Source organism: Mobula birostris, chromosome 9 (assembly GCF_030028105.1).
Source record: "Mobula birostris isolate sMobBir1 chromosome 9, sMobBir1.hap1, whole genome shotgun sequence".
Classification (NCBI taxonomy): domain Eukaryota; kingdom Metazoa; phylum Chordata; class Chondrichthyes; order Myliobatiformes; family Myliobatidae; genus Mobula; species Mobula birostris.
In genome coordinates, this window is record NC_092378.1 from 86677611 (window position 1) to 86700800 (window position 23190).

Genomic DNA, 23190 nt, shown 5'->3' on the forward strand with positions numbered 1-23190 from the left:
GCTGTCTAACTCCAAGAAGAAATATGGCTCAGCATGGCTTAGCACATCTGTTGATCATCAGCGGTTTCTTACAGGAAAAACAGGCTGCTATTGTTTAACTGACCATGTTAACCCTTTTACATACTTCATCAGTTTGCCTTTGATATCAAGTCACATTTACAAGCGGCAGCTATTTGCTCTGGTAAAACTGAAATCAATAAGCATAAAAGGTATCTGTGGTTGCTAAAGGTCAATTGTCCCAACCCTAATACATTCCTGCAGGAATTCCTCAGGGCAGTGTCCTAGTCCCAAACATTATCAACTGCTTCATTTGTGACCTCCCTTCCATCATTGTTAGAAGTGGAGATGTCCACATACAATTTGCAGCTCCTCAGTAAATGGCACATCCACATCTGCCCGCAGCAAGATCCAGATAACATTCCATGTGGCCTGAAACATTCGCACCACAGAAGTATTTAGGCAATAAACATCTCCGAGAGAGTCCAACTATCATTACCATTGACAGCCACACCCCCACACCAATTAGAAACTCCACTGGACAGTGGCTACAACAGGAGGTCAGGGGCAGTGAATACTGCAATCACTGACCTGTGTCCTGACACCCCCAGGTGCTTTCCTATCTAAAACACCTAAATGGTTTTTAAATGTTGTAATAATATCTGCCTCTACCACCTACTCAAGCAGCTCATTCGAGATATATCTTTCTTACCTCATAGTCTCCTCTCTTCTTCAACCCATGCCCTCTAATTGTGGACTCTGTAGCCCTTGAAAAAAGACTATCTATGCTCTTTGCAATTTTGTTAACCTCTATATGATCACCCCTCATCATCTTAAGTTCCAGCGAGAATTAACCCAGCCTATCCAATCTCTCCAACTACTGTCCTCCATTCCAAACAACAGTGCCAAACAACTGGCTGAATTATTCAACCTCTCAATGCTGCAGCCAGGCACTGCCAGCTGCTTCCAAAGGGCATTAACCACACCAGTTGCCAAGAAGAGGGCAGGGTGAGCAGGGAGTGCTATTATCGACCAATAGCACTCATATCTAACTTGATGAAGTGTTGGTCATGGCTAGAATTAAATCTTGTCTGAGCAAGGACCTGGCCTCATTGCAATATGTGTATAATCACAAAAGGTCTCACTGGCTCTCACTTGGCTTTGGAGCATGTGGACAACATACTTCAAATGCTGTTTATTGATTACAGCTTAGCATTCAACACCATCATCCCCTCAGTACTAATTAACAAGCTAGGGCCTCTGTAGATGGATCTTGGCTTTCTCATTAGGAAACCATACTCTGTATGCTCTGGAAATAACACCTCCGTCTTGATGATAATCAACAGGGATGTGTGCTTAGCCCACTGCTCCACTCTCTACACTCTTGGCTGTATGGCTAGGCACAGGTAAAAAACCATCTATAAATTTGACGATAACATTACTGTTGTGGACAGAACTCAGATGGCAACAAGGAGGTGTACAGGAATGAGATAGATCAGCTGGTTGAGTGTTGCATACAGGAGTGAGATCGATCAGCTGGTTGAGTGTTGCATAGAGGAGTGAGATCGATCAGCTGGTTGAGTGTTGCATAGAGGAGTGAGATCGATCAGCTGGTTGAGTGTTGCGTACAGGAGTGAGATCGATCAGCTAGTTGAATGTTGTGTACAGGAGTGAGATATAGATCAGCTGGTTGAGTGGTGTCACAACAACACCCTTGGAAACATCAGCAAGACTATGGAATTGATTGTGAACTTCAGGAAGGGGAATTTGAGAGAACACACACCAGTCCTTACTGAGCGGTCAGTGGTGGAAAGGGTGAGCAGCTTCACGGTCCTGGGCCCAATCACAAAGAGGCATTGCAGTGGCTATATTTCAGCAGGAATTTGAGGAGATTTAGCAGGTCACCAAAGACTCTAACAAGTTTCAAAAGATGTACAATGGAGAAGATTCTGACTGCTTGGATCACAGCCTGGTATGAAATCTCCAAAGTGCAGGATCAAAAAACACTGCAGAGATTTGTAGACTTGGCACAACTCTCCCCAACACAGAGAACATCTTCAAAAGGTGGAGCCTTTAAGAACATGGCATCTATCATTAAGGTCTCTGGCGATCTGAGATGTTCCCTCTTCTCATTACTACCTTTGTGGAGGATTTACAGCAGCTTGAAGTCCCAGACTCAACATTTCAGATCAGCTTCTTCCCTTCAGCCATCAGGTTTCTGAACAGTCGCTGAACCCACAAATACTGCCTTTTTGTACCTTTTATTTATTTTTTGGTGATTTTTATGTCTTGCATTGTACTGCTGCCACAAAAGAATGAATTTCATGATGTGTCAGTTGATAATAAGCTGATTCTAACATCTAGGCGAGTCTCACTAGCACTCTCACTATTGCCATCACATAACTGCCAGAAAGCTTAGTACCATCTTGGTTGGTATATCATAGAATGGAAAGGTACCCAATGGCCAGCCTGGACCTATTTGGCAGAGAGGTATGTCTCTTTTACTAGCCCAATATCCTCTGTCAGTAGAAGACGTGGGTTTGGGAGGTAACATCTGAACAGGCTGCGTAAGTAACTGCAGTGCCCCTTCTACATGTCCACACTCCAGCCACTGTGGACAGAATAAATATTTAGGATGGTAGATGAAGTACCACTCAAGTGGGCTATATTTTTCTGGAGGGGGTTGAACTATTGGCACAGTGTTCATTCAGACACATGGAGAATATTCCATTGCACTCCTGACTTGTCTGTTAGAGACAGTGGAATGATCTTATGCTGTCAGGAGTAAGCCACTCACTCAAAATGTGGCTTTTTTTTGTAGCTACTTTATTTACATCCAGTCAAGTTTCTGGTCAATGGTTTTACCCACCACACCCTAGATGTTAAATGTGTGAGGACTTCATTAAATGGCAATCGTAGGTGATCACATTCTCCCACTTGGCCCTAACACAGTGAAAATAATGTTTAGTCCCTATGCCTATTTGCTGACTAAGTCCAGATGCATGCAGGCGTGATATGCTTTTTTAACTGAAGACTTTCAAAGGGTTACACTATTGGTAGTAAACTCTCCCCTTCTGACCTGACAACACAAAGGTCACTCATGATGATTGCTGGCTTAAAAAACCCTGCCATGGTGTCTGTGGCTGGAATCGTGCGACTCCAATCACTAGGGCATTTCCTCTTTTAAACCTACTGACCCCCATTTCAGCAGAGTGCCTTAATACCACTTTGTAGCACCGTCAACAACACATTCCATTACTTCACCGTGAGAGTAGAATGATTGGGCATTAGGTCACTGGAATGAATTTGACATGCTGTTTACAGGCAGTTTTCCATTTTGTTGTAAGGATGCCAGTACAAAAACAGCTTGGTTACTGGAGTGGCTAGGCTGGAGCAGAGGTCTTCAGTGCAATGATTGTTATGTTGTCTAGGCTTATAGCCTTCAGTGAACTAAATTTGTTTCTGCAGCTTTATTGACTTTAATCCAGTTAATAATGTGGAACTTCTGAATAAAGTCCACTACTGCCAGATAAGATTTTAATGGAGGCTTGTTATTCCAGGCTTCTAGTGGTATCTCAGTAACTGAACCTTTGTTCCACTACTGTATCATTTGATAGTAGTTCTGTTTTTAAAAATCCCAAGGGACTTCTCAAGCTATGATTCTTCCCATTTTCCGGGGCAACTTCTTGCTGATGACTTACTTTTAGATATTCCCTGCTGAGAAGATTCTTCACCTCGGCAGGACATAGGTCACCAGGTGGGATTATGGACCAACCCCTCTGGTGTATTCTCAAATATATTTTTCTGTGTCTAGGTTCCCTATGTCTATACAAGATCCAAAAACTTAGCCTAAATATTATTACATTGCTATCTTCTAGTGTCACATTTAAGCATTTTGACAATGGGGATTTGGTGTTTCAGGTAATGCAACAGAACAGAATGATTCCAGTTGTTAAATAACCACTCTAGAAATACTGGTGGCATCTGACCTTGCAATTTTGAAAAAAGCAGATTTATAGGATCTCCCTCCAAGGGTAGGATATGGAACCAGAAATGGGTAAAATCAATGGCCATGCATTATACATCAGAGCCAAAATGTTATGTTGAAAAATTAAAGCATCTGTAAATTGATCAGCGTGTCAATAATTCTGTGGGTATGCATACCTATAGCTGCATTCTTGCCCATCAGAAGGCTAGTTTCTCTCTTGTTTGACATGTTTGGGGCTTTAAAGATAAAACATACAATGATTTCATTGCATGGGAATTCAATTGTCAGGCAGATCATAGCAAAGGAAGCAGAATGGCAGGAAATCTCAGGAATGTTTCTGTTCTGAATAAACGCAGTAAGGAAGGCGTCTATTACCAAGCTCAAAGCTCTTCTGAGAAAAACTAATTAAGAATCATAACTAATTAAGAATCTATCTCCTTTACCATAGCATTGGACAGGGATAGGAACAGACAAGATAGGGAAACATTTAATTGGAGCAAGGGGAAATATGAGGTTATCAGGCAGGAACCTGGAAGCATAAATTGGAAACAGATGTCCACAGGGAAATGTATGGAAGAAATGTAGCAAATATTCAGGGGATATTTGCGTGGGGTTCTGCACAGGTGTGTTCCAATGAGACAGAGAAAGGATGGTAGGGTACAGGAACCATGGTGTAAGACCATAAGACCATAAGACAAAGGAGCAGAAGTTGGCCATTCGGCCCATTGAGTCTGCCCGCCATTTTATCATGAGCTGATCCATTCTCCCATTTAGTCCCACTCCCCCGCCTTCTCACCATAACCTTTGATGCCATGGCTACTCAGATACCTATCAATCTCTGCCTTAAATACACCCAATGACTTGGCCTCCACTGCTGCCCGTGGCAACAAATTCCATAGATTCACCGCCCTCTGACTAAAAAAAAAATTCTTCGCATTTCTGTTCTGAATGGGCGCCCTTCAATCCTTAAGTTATGCCCTCTTGTACTAAACTCCTCCATCATGGGAAACAACTTTGCCACATCCACTCTGTCCAATCTTTCAACATTCGAAATGTTTCTATGAGGTCTCCCCTCATTCTTCTAAACTCTAAGGAATACAGTCCAAGAACAGACAAACGTTCCTCATATGTTAACCCTCTCATTCCCGGAATCATTCTAGTGAATCTTCCCTGTACCCTCTCCGATATCAGCACAACCTTCTTAAATAAGGAGACCAGAACTGCCCACAGTACTCCAAGTGAGGTCTCACCAGCACCTTATAGAGCCTCAACATCACATCCCTGCTCCTATACTCTATTCCTCTAGAAATGAATGCCAACATTGCTTTCGCCTTCTTCACTACTGACTCAACCTGGAGGTTAACTTTAAGGGTATCCTGTACGACGACTCCCAAGTCCCGTTGCATCTCCGAACTTTGAATTCTTTCCCCATTTAAATAATAGTCTGCCTGTTTATTTCTTCTGCCAAAGTGCATAACCATACACTTTCCAACACTGTACTTCATTTGCCACTTCTCTGCCCATTCTTCCAATCTATCCAAGTCTCTCTGCAGACTCTCCGTTTCCTCAGCACTACCGGCCCCTCCACCTATCTTTGTATCATCAGCAAACTTAGCCACAAAGCCACCTATTCCATAATCCAAATCGTTGATGTACAATGTAAAAAGAAGCAGCCCCAACACGGACCCCTGTGGAACACCACTGGTAACCGGCAGCCAACCAGAATAGGATCCCTTTATTCCCACTCTCTGTTTCCTGCCAAACAGCCAACACTCTATCCACGTATGTAACTTTCCCGTAATTCCATGGGCTCTTATCTTGTTAATTAGCCTCATGTGTGGCACCTTGTCAGCGGCCTTCTGAAAATCCAAATATACAACATCCACTGCATCTCCCTTGTCTAGCCTACTGGTAATTTCCTCAAAAAATTGTAATACGTTTGTCAGGCAGGATTTTCCTTTAAGGAATCCATGCTGAGTTCTACCTATCTTGTCATATGCCTCCAGGTACTCTGTAACCTCATCCTTGACAATCGACTCCAACAACTTCCCAACCACCGATGTCAAGCTAACAGGTCTGTAATTTCCTTTTTGCTTCCTTGCCCCCTTCTTAAATAGCGGAGTGACATTTGCAATCTTCCAGTCCTCCGGAATCATGCCAGAATCTATCGACTTTTGAAAGATCATCGCTAATGCCTCCGCAATCTCCACAGCTACTTCCTTCAGAACACGAGGGTGCATTCCATCTGGTCCAGGAGATTTATCTACCTTTAGACTATTCAGCTTCCTGAGTACTTTCTCTGTCGTAATTGTGACTGCGCACACTTCTCTTCCCTGCCACCCTTCAGTGTCCGGTATACTGCTGATGTCTTCCTCAGTGAAGACTGATGCAAAATACTTGTTCAGTTCCTCTGCCATCTCCTTATCTCTCATTACAATTTCTCCAGCATCATTTTCTATCGGTCCTATATCTACTCTCACCTGTCTTTTACTCTTTATATACTTGAAAAAGCTTTTAGTATCCTCTTTGATATTATTTGCTAGCTTCCTTTCATAGTTAATCTTTGCCCTCTTAATGACCTTCTTGGTTTCCTTTTGTAAGGTTTTAAAAACTTGCCAATCCTCTGTCTTCCCACTAATTTTTGCTTCCTTGTATGCGCTCTCGTTTGCTTTAACTTTGGCTTTGACTTCTCGTCAACCACGGTTGCATCCTCTTTCCACTCGAAAATGTCTTCTTTTTTGGAATATACCTGTCTTGCACCTTCCTCACTTCTCGCATAAACTCCAGCCACTGCTGCTGTGCCATCTTCCCTGCCAGTGTCCCTTTCCAGTCAAATTTGGCCAGTTTCTCTCTCATGCCACTGTAATTTCCTTTACTCCACTGAAATACTGACACATCAGATTTCGGCTTCTCTTTTTCAAATTTCACAGTGAACTCAATCATGTTATGATCACTGTCTCCTAAGGGTTCCTTCACCTCAATCTCTCTAATCACCTCCGGTTCATTACACAATACCCAATCCAGTACAGCCGATCCCCTAGTGGGCTCAACAACAAGCTGTTCTAAAAAGCCATCTCGCAGACATTCTACAAATTCTCTCTCTTGAGATCCAGTGCCGACCTGATTTTCCCAATCCACTCGCATGTTAAAAACCCCCACAATTATCATAACACTGTCCTTCTAACAAGCCTTTTCTATTTCCAGTTGTAATTTGTAGTCCACATCCCTGCAGCTGTTTGGAGGCCTATAAATAACTGCCATCAGGGTCCTTTTACCCCTGCTATTTCTTAGCTCAACCCATCAAGATTCTGCACCTTCCGATCCTATATCACCTCTTTCTAATGATTTAGTATCATTTCTTACCAATAAAGTTACACCTCCCCCTCTGCCTACCTTCCTATCCTTCCGATACACCGTGTATCCTTGGACGTTCAGCTCCCAGAGACATGCATCCTTTAGCCAGGTCTCAGTGATGGCCACAATATCATACCTGCCAATCTGTAGCTGTACAACAAGATCATCCACCTTATTCCTTATGCTGCGGGCATTTAAGTATAACACCTTAAGACCAGTATTTGATACTTTTTGCTTTGATTTCACTGTAACTTTATTGCACTGCAACTCATCCCAAGGGCTACAAATTTGCCCCATCACCTGCCTGGCTTTCCTGACATCTTTACTGCTCACTATCTTAGATTTATTTCTGTTTTCCCCTTCCTCTGCTCTGTCATTCTGGTTCCCATCCCCCTGCCAAATTAGTTTAAACCCTCCCTAACAGCTCTATTAAACTTTCCCGCCAGGATATTGGTCCCCTTCGGGTTCAGGTGTAACCTGTCCTTTTTGAACAGGTCATACTTCCCCCAGAAGAGATCCCAATTATCCAAGAATCTGAAGCCCTGCCCCCTGCACCAGTCTCTCAGCCACTCATTCATCTGCCTGATCCTACTATTCTTGCCCTTGCTAGCACGTGGCACAGGTAGCAATCCCGAGATTACTACCCTGGAGGTCCTGCTTCTCAGCTTCCTTCCTAACTCCTGGAAATCTCTCTTCAGGACCTCCTCCTTTGTCCTATCTATGTCATTGGTACCAACATGTACCAAGACAACTGGCTGCTCACTCTCCCCCTTCAGAAACCCCCTGTACAAAGGCTGTTGTAAATCTAGTCAAGAAGAAAAGAAGAACTCATGAAAAGTTCAAAAAACTAGGTAATGATAGAGATCTAGAAGATTATAAGGCCAGCAGGAAGGAGTTTAAGAAGGAAATTAGGAGAGCCAGAAGGGGCCATGAGAAGGCCTTGGCAGACAGGATTAAGGAAAACCCCAAGGCATTCTACAAGTATGTGAACAGCAAGAGAATAAGACGTGACAGAACAGGACCAATCAAGTGTGACAGTGGAAAAGTGAGTATGGAACCGGAGGAGATAGCAGAGATACTTAATGAATACTTTGCTTCAGTATTCACTACGGAAAAGGATCTTGGCGATTGTAGGGATGACTTGCAGCAGACTGAAAAGCTTGAGCATGTAACTATTAAGGAAGAGGATGTGCTGGAGCTTTTGGAAAGCATCAAGTTGGATAAGTCACCAGAACTGGACTGGATGTACCCCAGGCTACTGTGGGAAGCGAGGGAGGTGATTGCTGAGCCTCTGGCAATAATCTTTGCATCATCAATGGGGATGGGAGAGGTTCCAAAGGATTGGAGGTTTGCGGTTGTTGTTCCCTTATTCAAAAAAGTGAGTAGAGATAGCCCAGGAAATTATAGACCAGTGAGTCTTACTTCAGTGGTTGGTAAGTTGATGGAGAAGATCCTGAGACGCAGGATTTATGAACATTTGCTGAGGCATAATATGATTAAGAGTAATCAGCATGGCTTTGTCAAAGGCAGATCGTGCCTTACGAGCTGAATTTTTTGAGGATGTGACTAAACACATTGATGAAGGTGGAGCCATAGATGTAGTGTATATAGATTTCAGCAAGGCATTTGATAAGGTACCCCATATGCAAGGCTTATTGAGAAAGTAAGGAGGCATGAGATCCAAAGGGACATTGCTTGTGGATCCAGAACTGGCTTGCCCACGGAAGGCAAAGAGTGGTTGTAGACAGGTCATATTCTGGGTGGAGGTCGGTGACCAGTGGTGTGCCTCGGGGATCTGTTCTAGGACCCCTACTCTTCATGATTTTTATAAATGACCTGGATGAGGAAGTGGAGGGATGGGTTAGTGAATTTGCTGATGACACAAAGGTTGGGGGTGTTGTGGATAGTGTGGAGGGCTGTCAGAGGTTACAGCGGGACATTGATAGGATGCAAAACTGGGCTGAGAAGTGGCAGAAGGAGTTCAACCCAGATAAGTGTGAGGTGGTTCATTTTGGGACGTCAAATACGATGGCAGAATATAGCATTAATGGTAAGACTCTTGGCAGTGTGGAGGATCAGAGGGATCTTGGGGTGAGTCCATAGGACACTCAAATTTGCTATGCAGGTTGACCCTGTGGTTAAGAAGGCATACGGTGCATTGGCCTTCATCAATCATGGGACTGAGTTTAAGAACCGAGAGGTAATGTTGCAGCTCTATAGGACTCTGGTTAGACCCCACTTGGAGTACTATGCTCAGTTCTGGTCGCCTCACTACAGGAAGGACATGGAAACCATAGAAAGGGTGCAGAGGAGATTTACAAGGATGTTCAAGCAACACACAAAAGTTGCTGGTGAACACAGCAGGCCAGGCAGCATCTCTAGGAAGAGGTACAGTTGACGTTTTGGGCTGAGACCCTTTGTTAGGACTAGAAGGGTCTCGGCCTGAAATGTCAACTGTACCTCTTCCTAGAGATGCTGCCTGGCCTGCTGCGTTCAACGGCAACTTTTATGTGTGTTGCCTGAAATTCCAGCATCTGCAGATTTCCTCGTGTTTGCGTTTACAAGTATGTTGCCTGGATTGGGGAGCATGTCTTATGAGAATAGGTTGAGTGAACTTGGCCTTTTCTCCTTGGAGCGGCGGAGGATGAGAGGTGACATGATAGAGGTGTACAAGATAATGAGAGGCAACGATCATGTAGATAGTCAAAGACTTTTTCCCAGGGCTGAAATGGCTAACACAAGAGGGCACAGTTTTAAGGTGCTTAAAAGTAGGTACAGAGGAGATGTCAGGGATAAGTTTTTTTTTACACGCAGAGAGTGGTGAATGCGTGGAATGGGCTGCCGGTGGCAGTGGTGGAAGCGGAAACAATAGGGCCTTTTAAGAAGCTCCTGGATGGCTACATGGAACTTAGAAAAATAGAGGGCTATTGGTAAGCCAAGGTAGTTCTAAGGTAAGGACATGTTCGGCACAGCTTTATGGGCTGAAGGGCCTGTATTGTGCTGTAGGTTTTCTATGTTTCTATGTTTAACTAGGCTGATCACTGGTATACTGTATGTTGTTTTGTGACAGAAGTACAGTGCAAGACAAAATGTCATAATTATAATGCAAAGGAGGAAGCAGAGGAATGATGGGGTAGTTTTCACGGACTGTTCAGTAATCGGATGGCAGAGGGGAAGAAACTGCTCCCAAAATGTTGAGTGTAGGCCTTCAGGTCATGTACCTCCTCCCTGATGGTAGTAATGAGAAGAGGGCATGTCCCAGCTGATGTGGGTCTTTAATGATGGATGCCCACTTCTTGATGCACCCCTTTTGAAGAAGTGGTGTGGAGGATTGTGCCCGTGATGGACCTGACTCACTCTACAATCTGTAGTCTCGACTGAAGCTGTGCATTCGCTGCAGTGATGTGTTGACCTACGGTACATGGCAGAAGGTACTCTGAGCCACAGGACCAAAACTCTGGGGAGGAAAAAAATAGGAACACCTTTGTTAACATCCAATAAAATAACAAGAATTTTCTTTTGTACACATTACATTTTTCTCTTCCTGGAAAGACAGCCATTTTATTCGGACCAGCAATTTTGTATTGGGACAGTAAATTCACACTGTCGGAAGTGACATAGGGCATTAAAGTGCTGTCTGGTAACAAAAATATCCTTTGCTTTGAAAGTGAGGTCATGTATAATCAATGGAAGAGTACTTAGAGAAAAAACACTTACAACATCATAAGACGGGACACATTCTATTGCTGAAGGAAGTCATTGTGCACAGAAACAGGCCCTTTGGCCCATCTAGTCCATGCCAAGCTATTTACATTGTCTACTCCCATCGACCTGCATCAGAACCAGTGCCCTCCATACCTCTAGCATCCACATAACTATCCAAACTTCTCTTAAACTTTGAAATTGAGCTTGCATGCACCACTTGAGCTGGCAGCTTATCCCACACTCTCATGACCCTCTGAGTGAAGAAGTTTCCCCTCATGCTCCCCTTAAAATTTTCATCTTTCACCCTTAACCCATGACCTCTAGTTGTAGTCACATCCAACCCCAGTGGAACAGCCTGCTTGCATTTACCTCATCTATACCCCCCAATTTTGTATACCTCTATCAATCTTCTACATTCCAAGGAATAAACCTATTCACTCTTTCCATATAATTCAGGTCCTCCAGTCCCAGCAACATCCTTGTAAATTTTCTTTGTACTCTTTCAATCTTATTTACATCTTTCCTGTAGGTAGGTAATCAAAACTGCACACAATACTCCAAATTAGGCATCCAACATAACGTCCCATCCCCTGTACTCAATACTTTGATTTATGAAGGTCAATGTACCAAGAACTTACTTTACAATCTTATCTACCCATGTCACCACTTTCAATGAATTAGGGACCAGTATTCCCAGATCCCTTTGTTCTATCACATTCCTCAGTGCCCTACCACTCACTGTGTAAGATCTACCCTGGTTGGTCCTATCAAATTGCAAAACCTCACACTTGTCTGCATTAAATTCCATCTGCCATTTTTCCAGCTGGTCCAGATCCTGCTGTAAACTCTGATAGTCTTCCTCGCTGTCCACTGCACCCCCAGTCTTGGTGTCACCGGTAAGTTTCCTGAACCAGTTCTATTATCCAGATCATTGACATAGATGACAAGCAACAAAGGACCCAGCACCGATCCCTGTGGCCTCCAGTCAGAGAGACAACTATCTACTAGCACTCTCTGGCTTCTCCCGCAAAGTCAACATTTATGTCTATCCAAATACTCATATATCCAGTCCCTTAGAATATCTTCCAATAGCTTCCCCACTACTGATGTCAGCCTCACCAGTCTATAATTTCCTGGTTTATTCTTAGAGCTTTTATTAAACAGCGGAACAACATTAGCTATCCTCCAATCCTCTGGTAACTCACCTGTGCTAATGCCGTTTTAATATCTCTGCTAGGGCCCCTGCAATTTCTGCGCTTGCCTCCCGTAGGGTCTGAGGGAAAACCTTGTTAGGCCCTGGGGATTTATCCACCTGATTTGCCTCAAGACAGCAAACACCTTCTCCCCTGTAATCTGAATAGGGTCCATGATATCACTGCTGCTTTGCCTCACTTCTATGGACTCTGTGTCTGTCTCCCGAGTAAATACAGATGCAAGAAATCCATTTAAGACCTCCCCCATCTCTTTTGCATCCATGAAAAGATTACCATTCCAGTCTTCTGGAGGACCAATCTTCTCCCTTGCACTTTTGCTCTAAACATTTCTGTAGAATCCCCTAGGATCCTCCTTCACCCTGTCTGCTGGGGCAACCTCCTGCCTTCTTTTAGCCCTCCTGATTTCTTTCTTAAGTGTCCTCTTGCATTTCTTATATTCCAGAAGCATATAATTTGTTCCTACTTGCCTATACCTGCTATGTACTCTTTTTTCCTTAACCAGGGCCTTGGGAAAACAAAGCTTCCCTAAACCTGTTATTTTACCTTTCATTTTGAAAGGCATGTACAAGCTTTGTACTCTCAAAATTTTACTTTTGAAGGCCTCCCACTCACTCACCTTTGCCAGAAAACAGCCTGTCCCAATCCACACTTACCAGATACTTTCTGATACCATCAGAATTGGCCTTTCTCCAAACTAGAATCTCAATCCGTGAACCAGACCTATCTTTTTGCATATTTACTTTGAAACTAATGGCATTATGATCACTAGATGCAAAGAGATCCTCCACACAAACTTGTCACCTGCCCTGTCTCATTCCCTAATAGCAGATCAAGTATTGCACACTCTCTCACTGGGTCTTCTATATACTAATGAAGAAAACTTTTCTGAACATATTTGACAAGCTCTGTCCCTCCTAGTCTATTTACAGTATGGGATTCCTAGTCAATATGTAGAAAATTAAAATCACCTACCATAACAACCTTGTGTTTCTTGCAGCAGTCTGCGATCTCTACAGATTTGTTCCTCTAAATCCTGTGGTTTGTTGGGTGATCTAGTAATGTAGTCTTACCTTTGTTATTCCTCAGTTCCACCCACAACGTCTCACTAGGCCAGTTCTCCTGACTGGGCAATGCCGTGACATTATCCCTGATTAGTAATGCCACCCCTCCCCCTTTAATCCCTCCCACTTTGTCGCGTCTAAAACAACAGAACCCCAGAATATTGAGCTGCCAGTCCTGCCCCTCCTGCAACCAAGTCTCAGTAAAGGCTACAACATCATAATTCCATGTGTTGATCCAAATCCTGAGCTCCTCCGCCTTTCCTGCAATACTTCATCCGCCTTTCCTACGATACTCCTTGCGTTGAAGTATATGTAGCTCAGAACTTAAGTATCAGCAGGCTCAACCTTTTGATTCCGGACTTTGTCCATGATCTTTACACCTCTCCAGTAAGTGTTTTGACATTCTGGTTCCCATCCCCTTGCAACACTGGTTTAAACTACCTTCCCCCCCACTCCCCACCCCCATGCTGCACTAGCAAACCTTCCCACTGGGATATTAGTCCCCTACCCTACCAGTTCAGATGCAAACAGTCTCTACCGTACAGGTTCCACCTTCTGTGGAAGAGACCCCAGTGGCACCTCCCTCCTACGCCATCTCCTGAGCCACGTGTTAAACTGTATAATCTTCCTTTTTCTGGCCTCAAAGGTAGAAATTCACAATTCTAGAGGTCCTGCCCTTGAATTTAGCACCTAACTCCCTGAACTCCCTGTGTAGAACCTCATCACTCGTCCTACCCCTGTCACTGGTACCCACATAGACCATCACCCTTCCACTTAAGAATGCTGAGGGCTCAATCCAAGATACCCTGTGAGGCAACATACCATCCGGGAATCTCACTCTTGTCCACAGAGCCTCCAGTCTGTTCCCCTAACCAAATAATCCTCTAACATCACAGCTTGCTTCTTTTCCCCAATTCCCTTCTGAGTCTCAGAGGCAGACTCAGTGCCAGAGACCTGACCACTGTGACTTTGCTCTGCTAGGTCATCACCCCCCTACCCCCCCCCCCCCCCCAGCAGTACCTGCTGTTGAGGGGGTTGGCCACCGGAGTGCTCTGGAGAGCACTGGCTGTCTAGTCCCTTTCCCCTTCCTGACTATCAGTCTTCTGCGTCCTGCTCCTTGGGTGTAACTTCCTCTCTATACATCCTATTTATCATTCCCACAGCCTCCTGAATGAACTCAGACTTCATCCAGTTCCAACTCCTTAACACAGAGTGTTAGGAGCTGCAACTAGATGCACTTCTCACAGTTGTAGACGTCAGGGACACTGGAGGTCTCCCTGCCTTCCCACGTCCCGCAAGAGGAGCATTCAACTATCCTGCCTGGCACCTCCACTGTTTGAACTGAGCAGATATAAAGAAACTGGGAAAAAAATCTACCTACAGCTTTTTCACTTTCTCTCACTTAAGCCTCTCCTTGCTGAAGCCTCAAAGAGCTAAAGTCTCAAAATTCCCATTCTAACACTGTCCACTCCGGCAAAGTCTGCTTAACTTGCCAATCAATCCTGACTGCTGATTGGCTGCTGCTCCAAACACCAAACTTGTCATGAGCTGACTGGCGATCCTGAGTGAGCTATGTCTTCTCATGCTTTGGATCTCTGATTGGTCGCTGCTCAAAAAGTCTACAGGACTACATTTGTGCAAAAATGCCAGAATTTCTCATCTGTATTTCAAGCATTGCTCTTCAGTTACTTGAAGGTGTTGTTAATTTCTTACTGCACTGCAAGTAGCTTTAAGCATCTCCCTAGGACCTGAAGGAAATCATCCTGCTGGAACCTTTGGACGTTAACAAGGACCCTCATGTTGATCATCTGCAAATGCAGGAAGCAGGTTAGAAAGACAGGAATGGACTTTTACTAGTAGCAATAGATTGACCAATATGGAATAAACTTTGCGGCTGTCATCTCTTCAACTCAGACAAAGTGGAGAGAATGTTCTCTATACTTTGATTCAGCTGCAAGCTGCAGAATGACTGATGCTCTTGATTGCATTTGGTAAGATAGAGTTAGGGTTAGCTGTGAACTTAAAAAGATAAGTTTCAAAAATCTTGGTTATGAAGCTAATATTGGGTCAGACAACAAAAGATAAAAGAGCTATGTCACAGCAATTGCAGTGAAATGAAGGCACCCACCTCAAGTCAAACCTGACAGGGTAATGTGAGAATGGGATGGCCTAAAGACCTAGTTCTGAGACAATGGTGGGTATAAACGCACTGGATGCAGAAAGCAAACTACGCATGAAATTGTCTTCCACGACAGCCTCATACTCAGGTAACTGGAATTGAGGCACAGCTCAAATAAGGTGATAAAAGGTTAACGTAGCACGAGTCCCTGCAAAGAAAAGAACACATTCCATTCCAAACTCATTCCAAAAGGTAAACAGCCAAAGTTACTGTTTCAAACCTGGAAAGAAGTATACTAAACTGACATTGCTAGCTCTTCCAAGTACTTAAGGGCAAGGTCATAAAACTTAGTTTCGCCCAACCTACTAGCTCTTTTCACAATACTTCCCTGCTCTCAGAGGGAGAGAAGGTAGGTATGTATTTAGATGGTGTATGAAGATTCAGGTGCACTGAAGTGGCAGCATCCATACGTCCCCCCTTTACAACCAACTAAATCACAACAAACAACTCTCCAAAAATTATCTTTTTATGCTACTTATTTTGGGATTATTCTTATGAATGATAATTTATGAATTATAAGTTCATTAATTTTTTTTTTGCTTAAAAGAGATCACAAGCTCAAGTCAAGACACCCCAGCCAGTCTCAAATACTGCCTACCCAATGAAGACAGCTATAATATCCTCATCTTCGTGTTCCTGGCAGCAAGTCTCTTCGTTGTTATATGTCTATTTCTGATACTGCTGGTTTACACTGTCAAAAGAAGAAATATTTTCAAATGTGACACTGCTGCTTCCAGTCACAAGATGGGTCCCCCATCAGAAGGTCAGTAAGCTGCAAAGTGATTACATTGAAACTGGCAGATTTTGGCAGGCAGATTTGTTGTGGGGTGGAAGGGAATGCAGGTGTTGTAGGGGGTGCAACTTTGACCAGACAAACTCAAAAGACAAAATCAGCACAATTAAGTTGCCACCCTGTCCAGTGACAAACAGCTTACTGCTGGCCTGGGTTTGCTGCTCCGGATCAGGTGCCTGACAGAACGGGCAGTGGTGAGGGTGGAGGAAGCAGGTATGGCTTCTGATAGCAAGTTTGGTGAGTGTTGATGTCCTGTTCCAGGAGTGCCGCAATGATACTATCACTGTCCCTATGTTGTTATGTTTTCAGAAGCCTGCACCCTGAGCCAAAAGGAATTAAATCCATAAACAAATAGCTTGAGAGATTCTCAGTCTTGTTTTTAAAGTGCCTTGCCTGCTGGGAACAGATTAGCTGCCAGCCCACTATCTCGTCTCTTAACAAAATTTTCACCATTCAAATGTTTTCAAATTTTACAATTTTTCCTGAAAGTTCCAAAACTGTAATGTGATATAAATACAATATATGGAATGGGGTTTCCTAAATTCTTCAAAAGGACAGGATATTACAAGAAAGGTACTGGCATGGATAGAGCATTGGCTGGTTGGCAAGAGGCAAAGAGTGGGAATAAAGGGAACCTTTTCCGGTTGGCTGCTGAAGACCAGTGATGTTCCATGGGGGGCCTGTCTTGGGACCGATTCTTTTTACGTTGTACGCCAATGATGTAGATGATGAAATTGGTGGCTTTGTGACCACGTTTGTGGAAAACATGAAGATAGTGGGAGGCGCAGGTAGTGTTGAGGAAGCAGAAAGGCTGCAGAAGGATTTAGATTAGGAGAATGGGCAGATGGAATACAGTATCAGCAAGTGTCATATATGGTCATGCATTTTGGTCAAAGGAACAAAAGCACAGTCTGTTTTCTAAATGGGGAGACAATTCAAAATTCTGAGGCACAAAGGAATTTGCGAGTCCTTGTGCAGGATTCCCTAAAGGTTAATTTGTAGGTTGAATTGGTGATGAGAAAGGCGAATGCAATGTTAACAATCATTTCAAGAAACCAGAATATAAAAGCAAGGGTGTACTGCTGAGGCTGTATAGGCCCTAATGAGGCCTCACTCGGGGTATTAAGGCAAGCATGTACTACTGAGGCTGTATAGGCACTAATGAGGCCTCAATCGGGGTAATGAGAGCAGGTTTGGGCCCCTTACCTGAGAAAGGATACGCTGACATTGGAGGTTCATGAGAATGATTTTGAGAATGAAAGGGTTATAATGTGAGCAGCAATTGAAGGCTCTGGGCCTGTGCACACTAGAATTTATAAGAATGTGGGAGCAGGGTATGTCATTGAAACCTATTGAATGTTAAAAGCCCTCGATAAAATGGATATGAGGAGGATGTTCCCTTTGGTTGGAGAGTCTAGGACCAGAGGGCACAGCCTCAAAATAGAAGGATATCCATTTAGAACAGAGATGAGGAGGAATTTTTTTTTTTTGCCAGAGGGCACTGAATCTGTGGAATTCTTGCCATAGGTGGCTGTGGAGGCCAGGTTACTGGATACATTTAAGGCAGAAGTTGATAGGTTCTTGATTAGTGAAAGGTTATGGGGAGAAGGCAGAAGATTGGGATTGAGAGGGAAATGGATCAGCCATGATCAAATGGTGGAGCAGAATTGATGGCCTGAATAGCCAAATTCTGCTCCCATGTCTTAAGATCTTATGAACAATTCAAATGGGGATGAAGACACAAAGCCAAACTTTTGTCTGTAATATCTCAAAGACAAAGGCTTGGAGAGGAAAGTTAATTCCTTTCAGAGGTTAAATCAGTCAGAATAGATTACCATACAACAGGAAATGAGAACAAGGAGGCACTTCTGCCACAATAGGCTGAGTTCCATGGCTTTCCTTCCATTTCTAATAACTATACCAGGTAGATAATGCAGCATGTAGATAGATAATGAAACAGATCATGCTCACGTGCAACATATAAAATGGGTCAAAGTGCCAAGTAATGACTAATTTTATTGAGTGTTTACCTATAATATTTGTCATTCTACATCATTATCACTGACAAATCCTTGTTCAATACTGTCCTGTGAACCGCATTGACCAGAAACTGAAGAGGAACAGCCAAAAAATGTCTGCTGGAAGCACTCTGCACGTCAAGCAGCATTAGTGGGAGCAAGGTAACTGTTGACATGTCAGGTCAGCGCCTGCGACAGGATTACATCACCGTGCCAGATCAGGGTCTGTGACAGGATTTCACCGTGTCCTGTCAGAGTCTGTGACAGGATTACATCACCGTGTCAGGTCAGAGCCTGTGACTGGATTACATCACCGTGCCAGATCAGGGTCTGTGACAGGATTTCACCGTGTCCTGTCAGAGTCTGTGACAGGATTACATCACCGTGTCAGGTCAGAGCCTGTGACTGGATTAAATCACTGTGTCCTGTCAGGCTCTGTGACAGGATTACATCACTGGTCAGGTCAGAGACTGTGACAGGATTACATCACCGTGCCAGATCAGGGTCTGTGACAGGATTTCACCGTGTCCTGTCAGAGTCTGTGACAGGATTACATCACCATGTCAGGTCAGAGACTGTGACAGGATTAAATCACCGTGTCATGTCAGAGTCTGTGACAGGATTACATCACAGTGTCAGCTCAGAGCCTGGGAGAGGATTACATCACCGTGTCCTGTCAGAGTCTGTGACAGGATTACATCACCGTGTCAGGTCAGAGCCTGTGACTGGATTAAATCACTGTGTCCTGTCAGGCTCTGTGACAGGATTACATCACTGGTCAGGTCAGAGTCTGTGACAGGATTACATCACAGTGTCAGCTCAGAGCCTGGGAGAGGATTACATCACCGTGTCCTGTCAGAGTCTGTGACAGGATTACATCACCGTGTCAGGTCAGAGTCTGTGACAGGATTACATCACCGTATCAGGTCAGAGCCTGTGACAGGATTCCATCACCGTGTCATATCAGAGTCTGTGACAGGATATCACCGTATCCTGTCAGAGCCTGTGACAGGATTACATCACCATGTCAGGTCAGAGCCTGTGACAGGATTACATCACCCTGACCTGTCAGAGTCTGTGAAAGGATTACATCACCATCTCAGGTCAGAGTCTGTGACAGGATTACATCATCGTGTCAGGTCAGAGTCTGTGACAGGATTACATCACCGTGTCCTGTCAGAGCCTGTGACAGGATTACATCACCATGTCCTGTCAGAGCCTGTGACAGGATTACATCACCATGTCCTGTCAGAGTATGTCACAGGATTACATCACCGTGTCAGGTCAGAGTCTGTGACAGGATTACATCACCGTGTCAGGTCAGAGTCTGTGACAGGATTACATCACCGTATCAGGTCAGAGCCTGTGACAGGATTCCATCACCGTGTCATATCAGAGTCTGTGACAGGATATCACCGTATCCTGTCAGAGCCTGTGACAGGATTACATCACCATGTCAGGTCAGAGCCTGTGACAGGATTACATCACCCTGACCTGTCAGAGTCTGTGAAAGGATTACATCACCATCTCAGGTCAGAGTCTGTGACAGGATTACATCATCGTGTCAGGTCAGAGTCTGTGACAGGATTACATCACCGTGTCCTGTCAGAGCCTGTGACAGGATTACATCACCATGTCCTGTCAGAGCCTGTGACAGGATTACATCACCATGTCCTGTCAGAGTATGTCACAGGATTACATCACCGTGTCAGGTCAGAGTCTGTGACAGGATTACATCACCGTGTCCAGTCAGAGCCTGTGACAGGATTACATCACCGTGTTCTATCAGATCCTGTGACAGGATTACATCACCATGTCAGGTCTAAGTCTGTGACAGGATATCGCGGTATCTTGTCAGAGTCTGTGACAGGATTACACCAACGTGTCCTGTCAGAGTCTGTGACAGGATTACATCACCGTGTCCTGTCAGAGCCTGTGACAGGATTACATCACCGTGTCAGGTCAGAGACTGTGACAGGGTTACATCACCGTGTCCTGACACAGACTGTGATATGATTACATCACCGTGTCAGGTCAGAGTCTGTGACAGTATTACATCACCGTGTCAGATCAGAGTCTGTGAGAGCATTTCACCGGGTCAGGTCAGAGTCTGTGAAAGGATTTCACCGTGTCCTGTCAGAGGATTACATCACCGTGTCCTGTCAGAGCCTGTGGCAGGATTACATCACCATGTCAGGTCAGAGTCTGTGACAGGATTACATCACCGTGTCAGATCAGAGTCTGTGAGAGCATTTCACCGGGTCAGGTCAGAGTCTGTGAAAGGATTTCACCGTGTCCTGTCAGAGGATTACATCACCGTGTCCTGTCAGAGCCTGTGGCAGGATTACATCACCATGTCAGGTCAGAGTCTGTGACAGGATTATATCACCGTGTCCTGTCAGAGTCTGTGAAAGGATTACATCACCGTGTCATGTCAGAGTTTGTGACAGGATTATATCACCATTTCATGTCAGAGTCTGTGACAGGATTACGTCACTGTGTCCTGTCAGAGTATGTCACAGGATTACATCACCGTGTCAGGTCAGAGTCTGTGACAGGATTACATCACTGTGTCCTGTCAGAGCCTGTGACAGGATTACATCACCGTGTCCTGTCAGAGCCTGTGACAGCATTACATCACCGTGTCCTATCAGATCCTGTGACAGGATTACATCACCATGTCAGGTCAGAGTCTGTGACAGGATATCACGGTATCTTGTCAGAGTCTGTGACAGGATTACACCAACGTGTCCTGTCAGAGTCTGTGACAGGATTACATCACCGTGTCCTGAGGATTACATCACCATGTCAGGTCAGAGTCTGTGACAGGATTACATCACCGTGTCCTGTCAGAGTCTGTGAAAGGATTACATCATTGTGCCCTGTCAGAGTCTGCGACAGGTTTAAATCACCGTGTCATGTCAGAGTCTTTTATGGGATTACAGCACCGTGTCTTTTACAGAGTCTGAAACAGGATTACATCACCGTGTAAGGTCAGAGACTGAGACAGGATAACATCACCGTTTCCTGTCAGAGCCTGTGACAGGATTACATCAGCGTGACCTGTCAGAGTGTGTGACACGATTACATCACTGTGTCAGGTCAGAGTCTGTGACAGGATTACATCACCGTGTCAGGTCAGAGGCTGTGACAGGATTATATCACCGTGTCATGTCAGAGTCTGTGACAGGATTACATTACCATCTCAGGTCAGAGTTTGTGACAGGATTACATCACCGTGTCAGGTCAGGGTCTGTGACAGGATTACATCACCGTGTGCTGTCATAGCCTGTGACAGGATTACATCACTGTGTCCTGTCAGAGCCTGTGACAGGATTACATCACCATCTCAGGTCAGAGTCTGTGAAGGATTACATCACCGTGTCCTGTCAGGATCTGTGAAAGGATTACATCACCGTGTCCTGTCAGAGTCTGTGACAGGATTAAATCACCGTGTCAGGTCAGAGTCTGTGACAGGATTACAACACCGTGTCCTGTCAGAGCCTGTGGCAGGATTACATCACCGTGTCAGGTCAGAGACTGTGACAGAGTTACATCACCGTGTCCTGACACAGCCTGTGATATGATTACATCACCGTGTCAGGTCAGAGTCTGTGACAGTATTACATCACCGTGTCAGATCAGAGTCTGTGAGAGCATTTCACCGGGTCAGATCAGAGTCTGTGAAAGGATTTCACCGTGTCCTGTCAGAGCCTGCGATATGATTACATCACCGTGTCAGGTCAGAGTCTGTGACAGGATTACATCACCATGTCCTGTCAGAGCCTCTGACCGGATTACATCACCATGTCAGTTCAAAGTCTGTGACAGGATTACATCACCGTGTCCTGACAGAGCCTGTGATATGATTACATCACAGTGTCAGGTCAGAGTCTGTGACAGGATTGCATCACCGTGTCATGTCAGAGTCTGTGACAGGATTACATCACCGTGACCTGTCAGAGTGTGTGACAGGATTACATCACCGTATCCTGTCAGAGTCTGTGACAGGATTTCACCGTGTCAGGTCAGAGTCTGCGAAAGGATTTCACTATTTCCTGTCAGAGTCTGTGACAGGATTACATCACCATGTGCTGTCAGAGCCTGTGACAGGATTACATCACCGTCTCAGGTCAGAGTTTGTGACAGGATTACATCACCGTGTCAGGTCAGGGTCTGTGACAGGATTACATCACCGTTTCCTGTCAGAGCCTGTGACCGGATTACATCACTGTGTCATGTCAGAGTCTGTGACAGGATTGCATCACCGTGTCAGGTCAGAGTCTGTGACAGGATTACATCAGCGTGAACTGTCAGAGTGTGTGACAGGATTACATCACCGTGTCCTGTCAGAGTCTGTGACAGGATTACATCACCGTGACCTGTCAGAGTGTGTGACAGGATTACATCACCGTATCCTGTCAGAGTCTGTGACAGGATTTCACCATGTCAGGTCAGAGTCTGCAAAAGGATTTCACCATTTCCTGTCAGAGCCTGTGACAGGATTACATCACTGTGTCCTGTCAGAGCCTGTGACAGGATTACATCACCGTCTCAGGTCAGAGTCAGTGACAGGAGTACATCACCCTGTCCTGACAGAGCCTGAGATATGATTACATCACCGTGTCAGGTCAGAGTCTGTGAAGAATTACATCACCGTGTCCGGTCAGGATCTGTGAAAGGATTACATCACCGTGTCCTGTCAGAGTCTGTGACAGGATTAAATCACCGTGTCAGGTCAGAGTCTGTGACAGGATTACAACACCGTGTCCTGTCAGAGCCTGTGACAGGATTACATCACCGTGTCAGGTCAGAGTCTGTGACAGGATTACATCACCGTGTCCAGTCAGAGCCTGTGGCAGGATTACAACACCGTGTCCT

At 44.7% G+C, this 23190-nt stretch overlaps 1 protein-coding gene across 1 annotated transcript in view; it reads left to right on the top strand.

Annotated features, from left to right (window-relative positions):
- Window positions 1-23190, top strand: part of LOC140203406 (uncharacterized) — a 136222-nt gene that overhangs the window by 36545 nt on the left and 76487 nt on the right. Inside the window, exon 5 of the mRNA XM_072269468.1 lies at window positions 16046-16261. Within this exon, the coding sequence (XP_072125569.1) occupies window positions 16046-16261 (216 nt within the window). The remainder of the gene's footprint in view (window positions 1-16045; window positions 16262-23190) is intronic.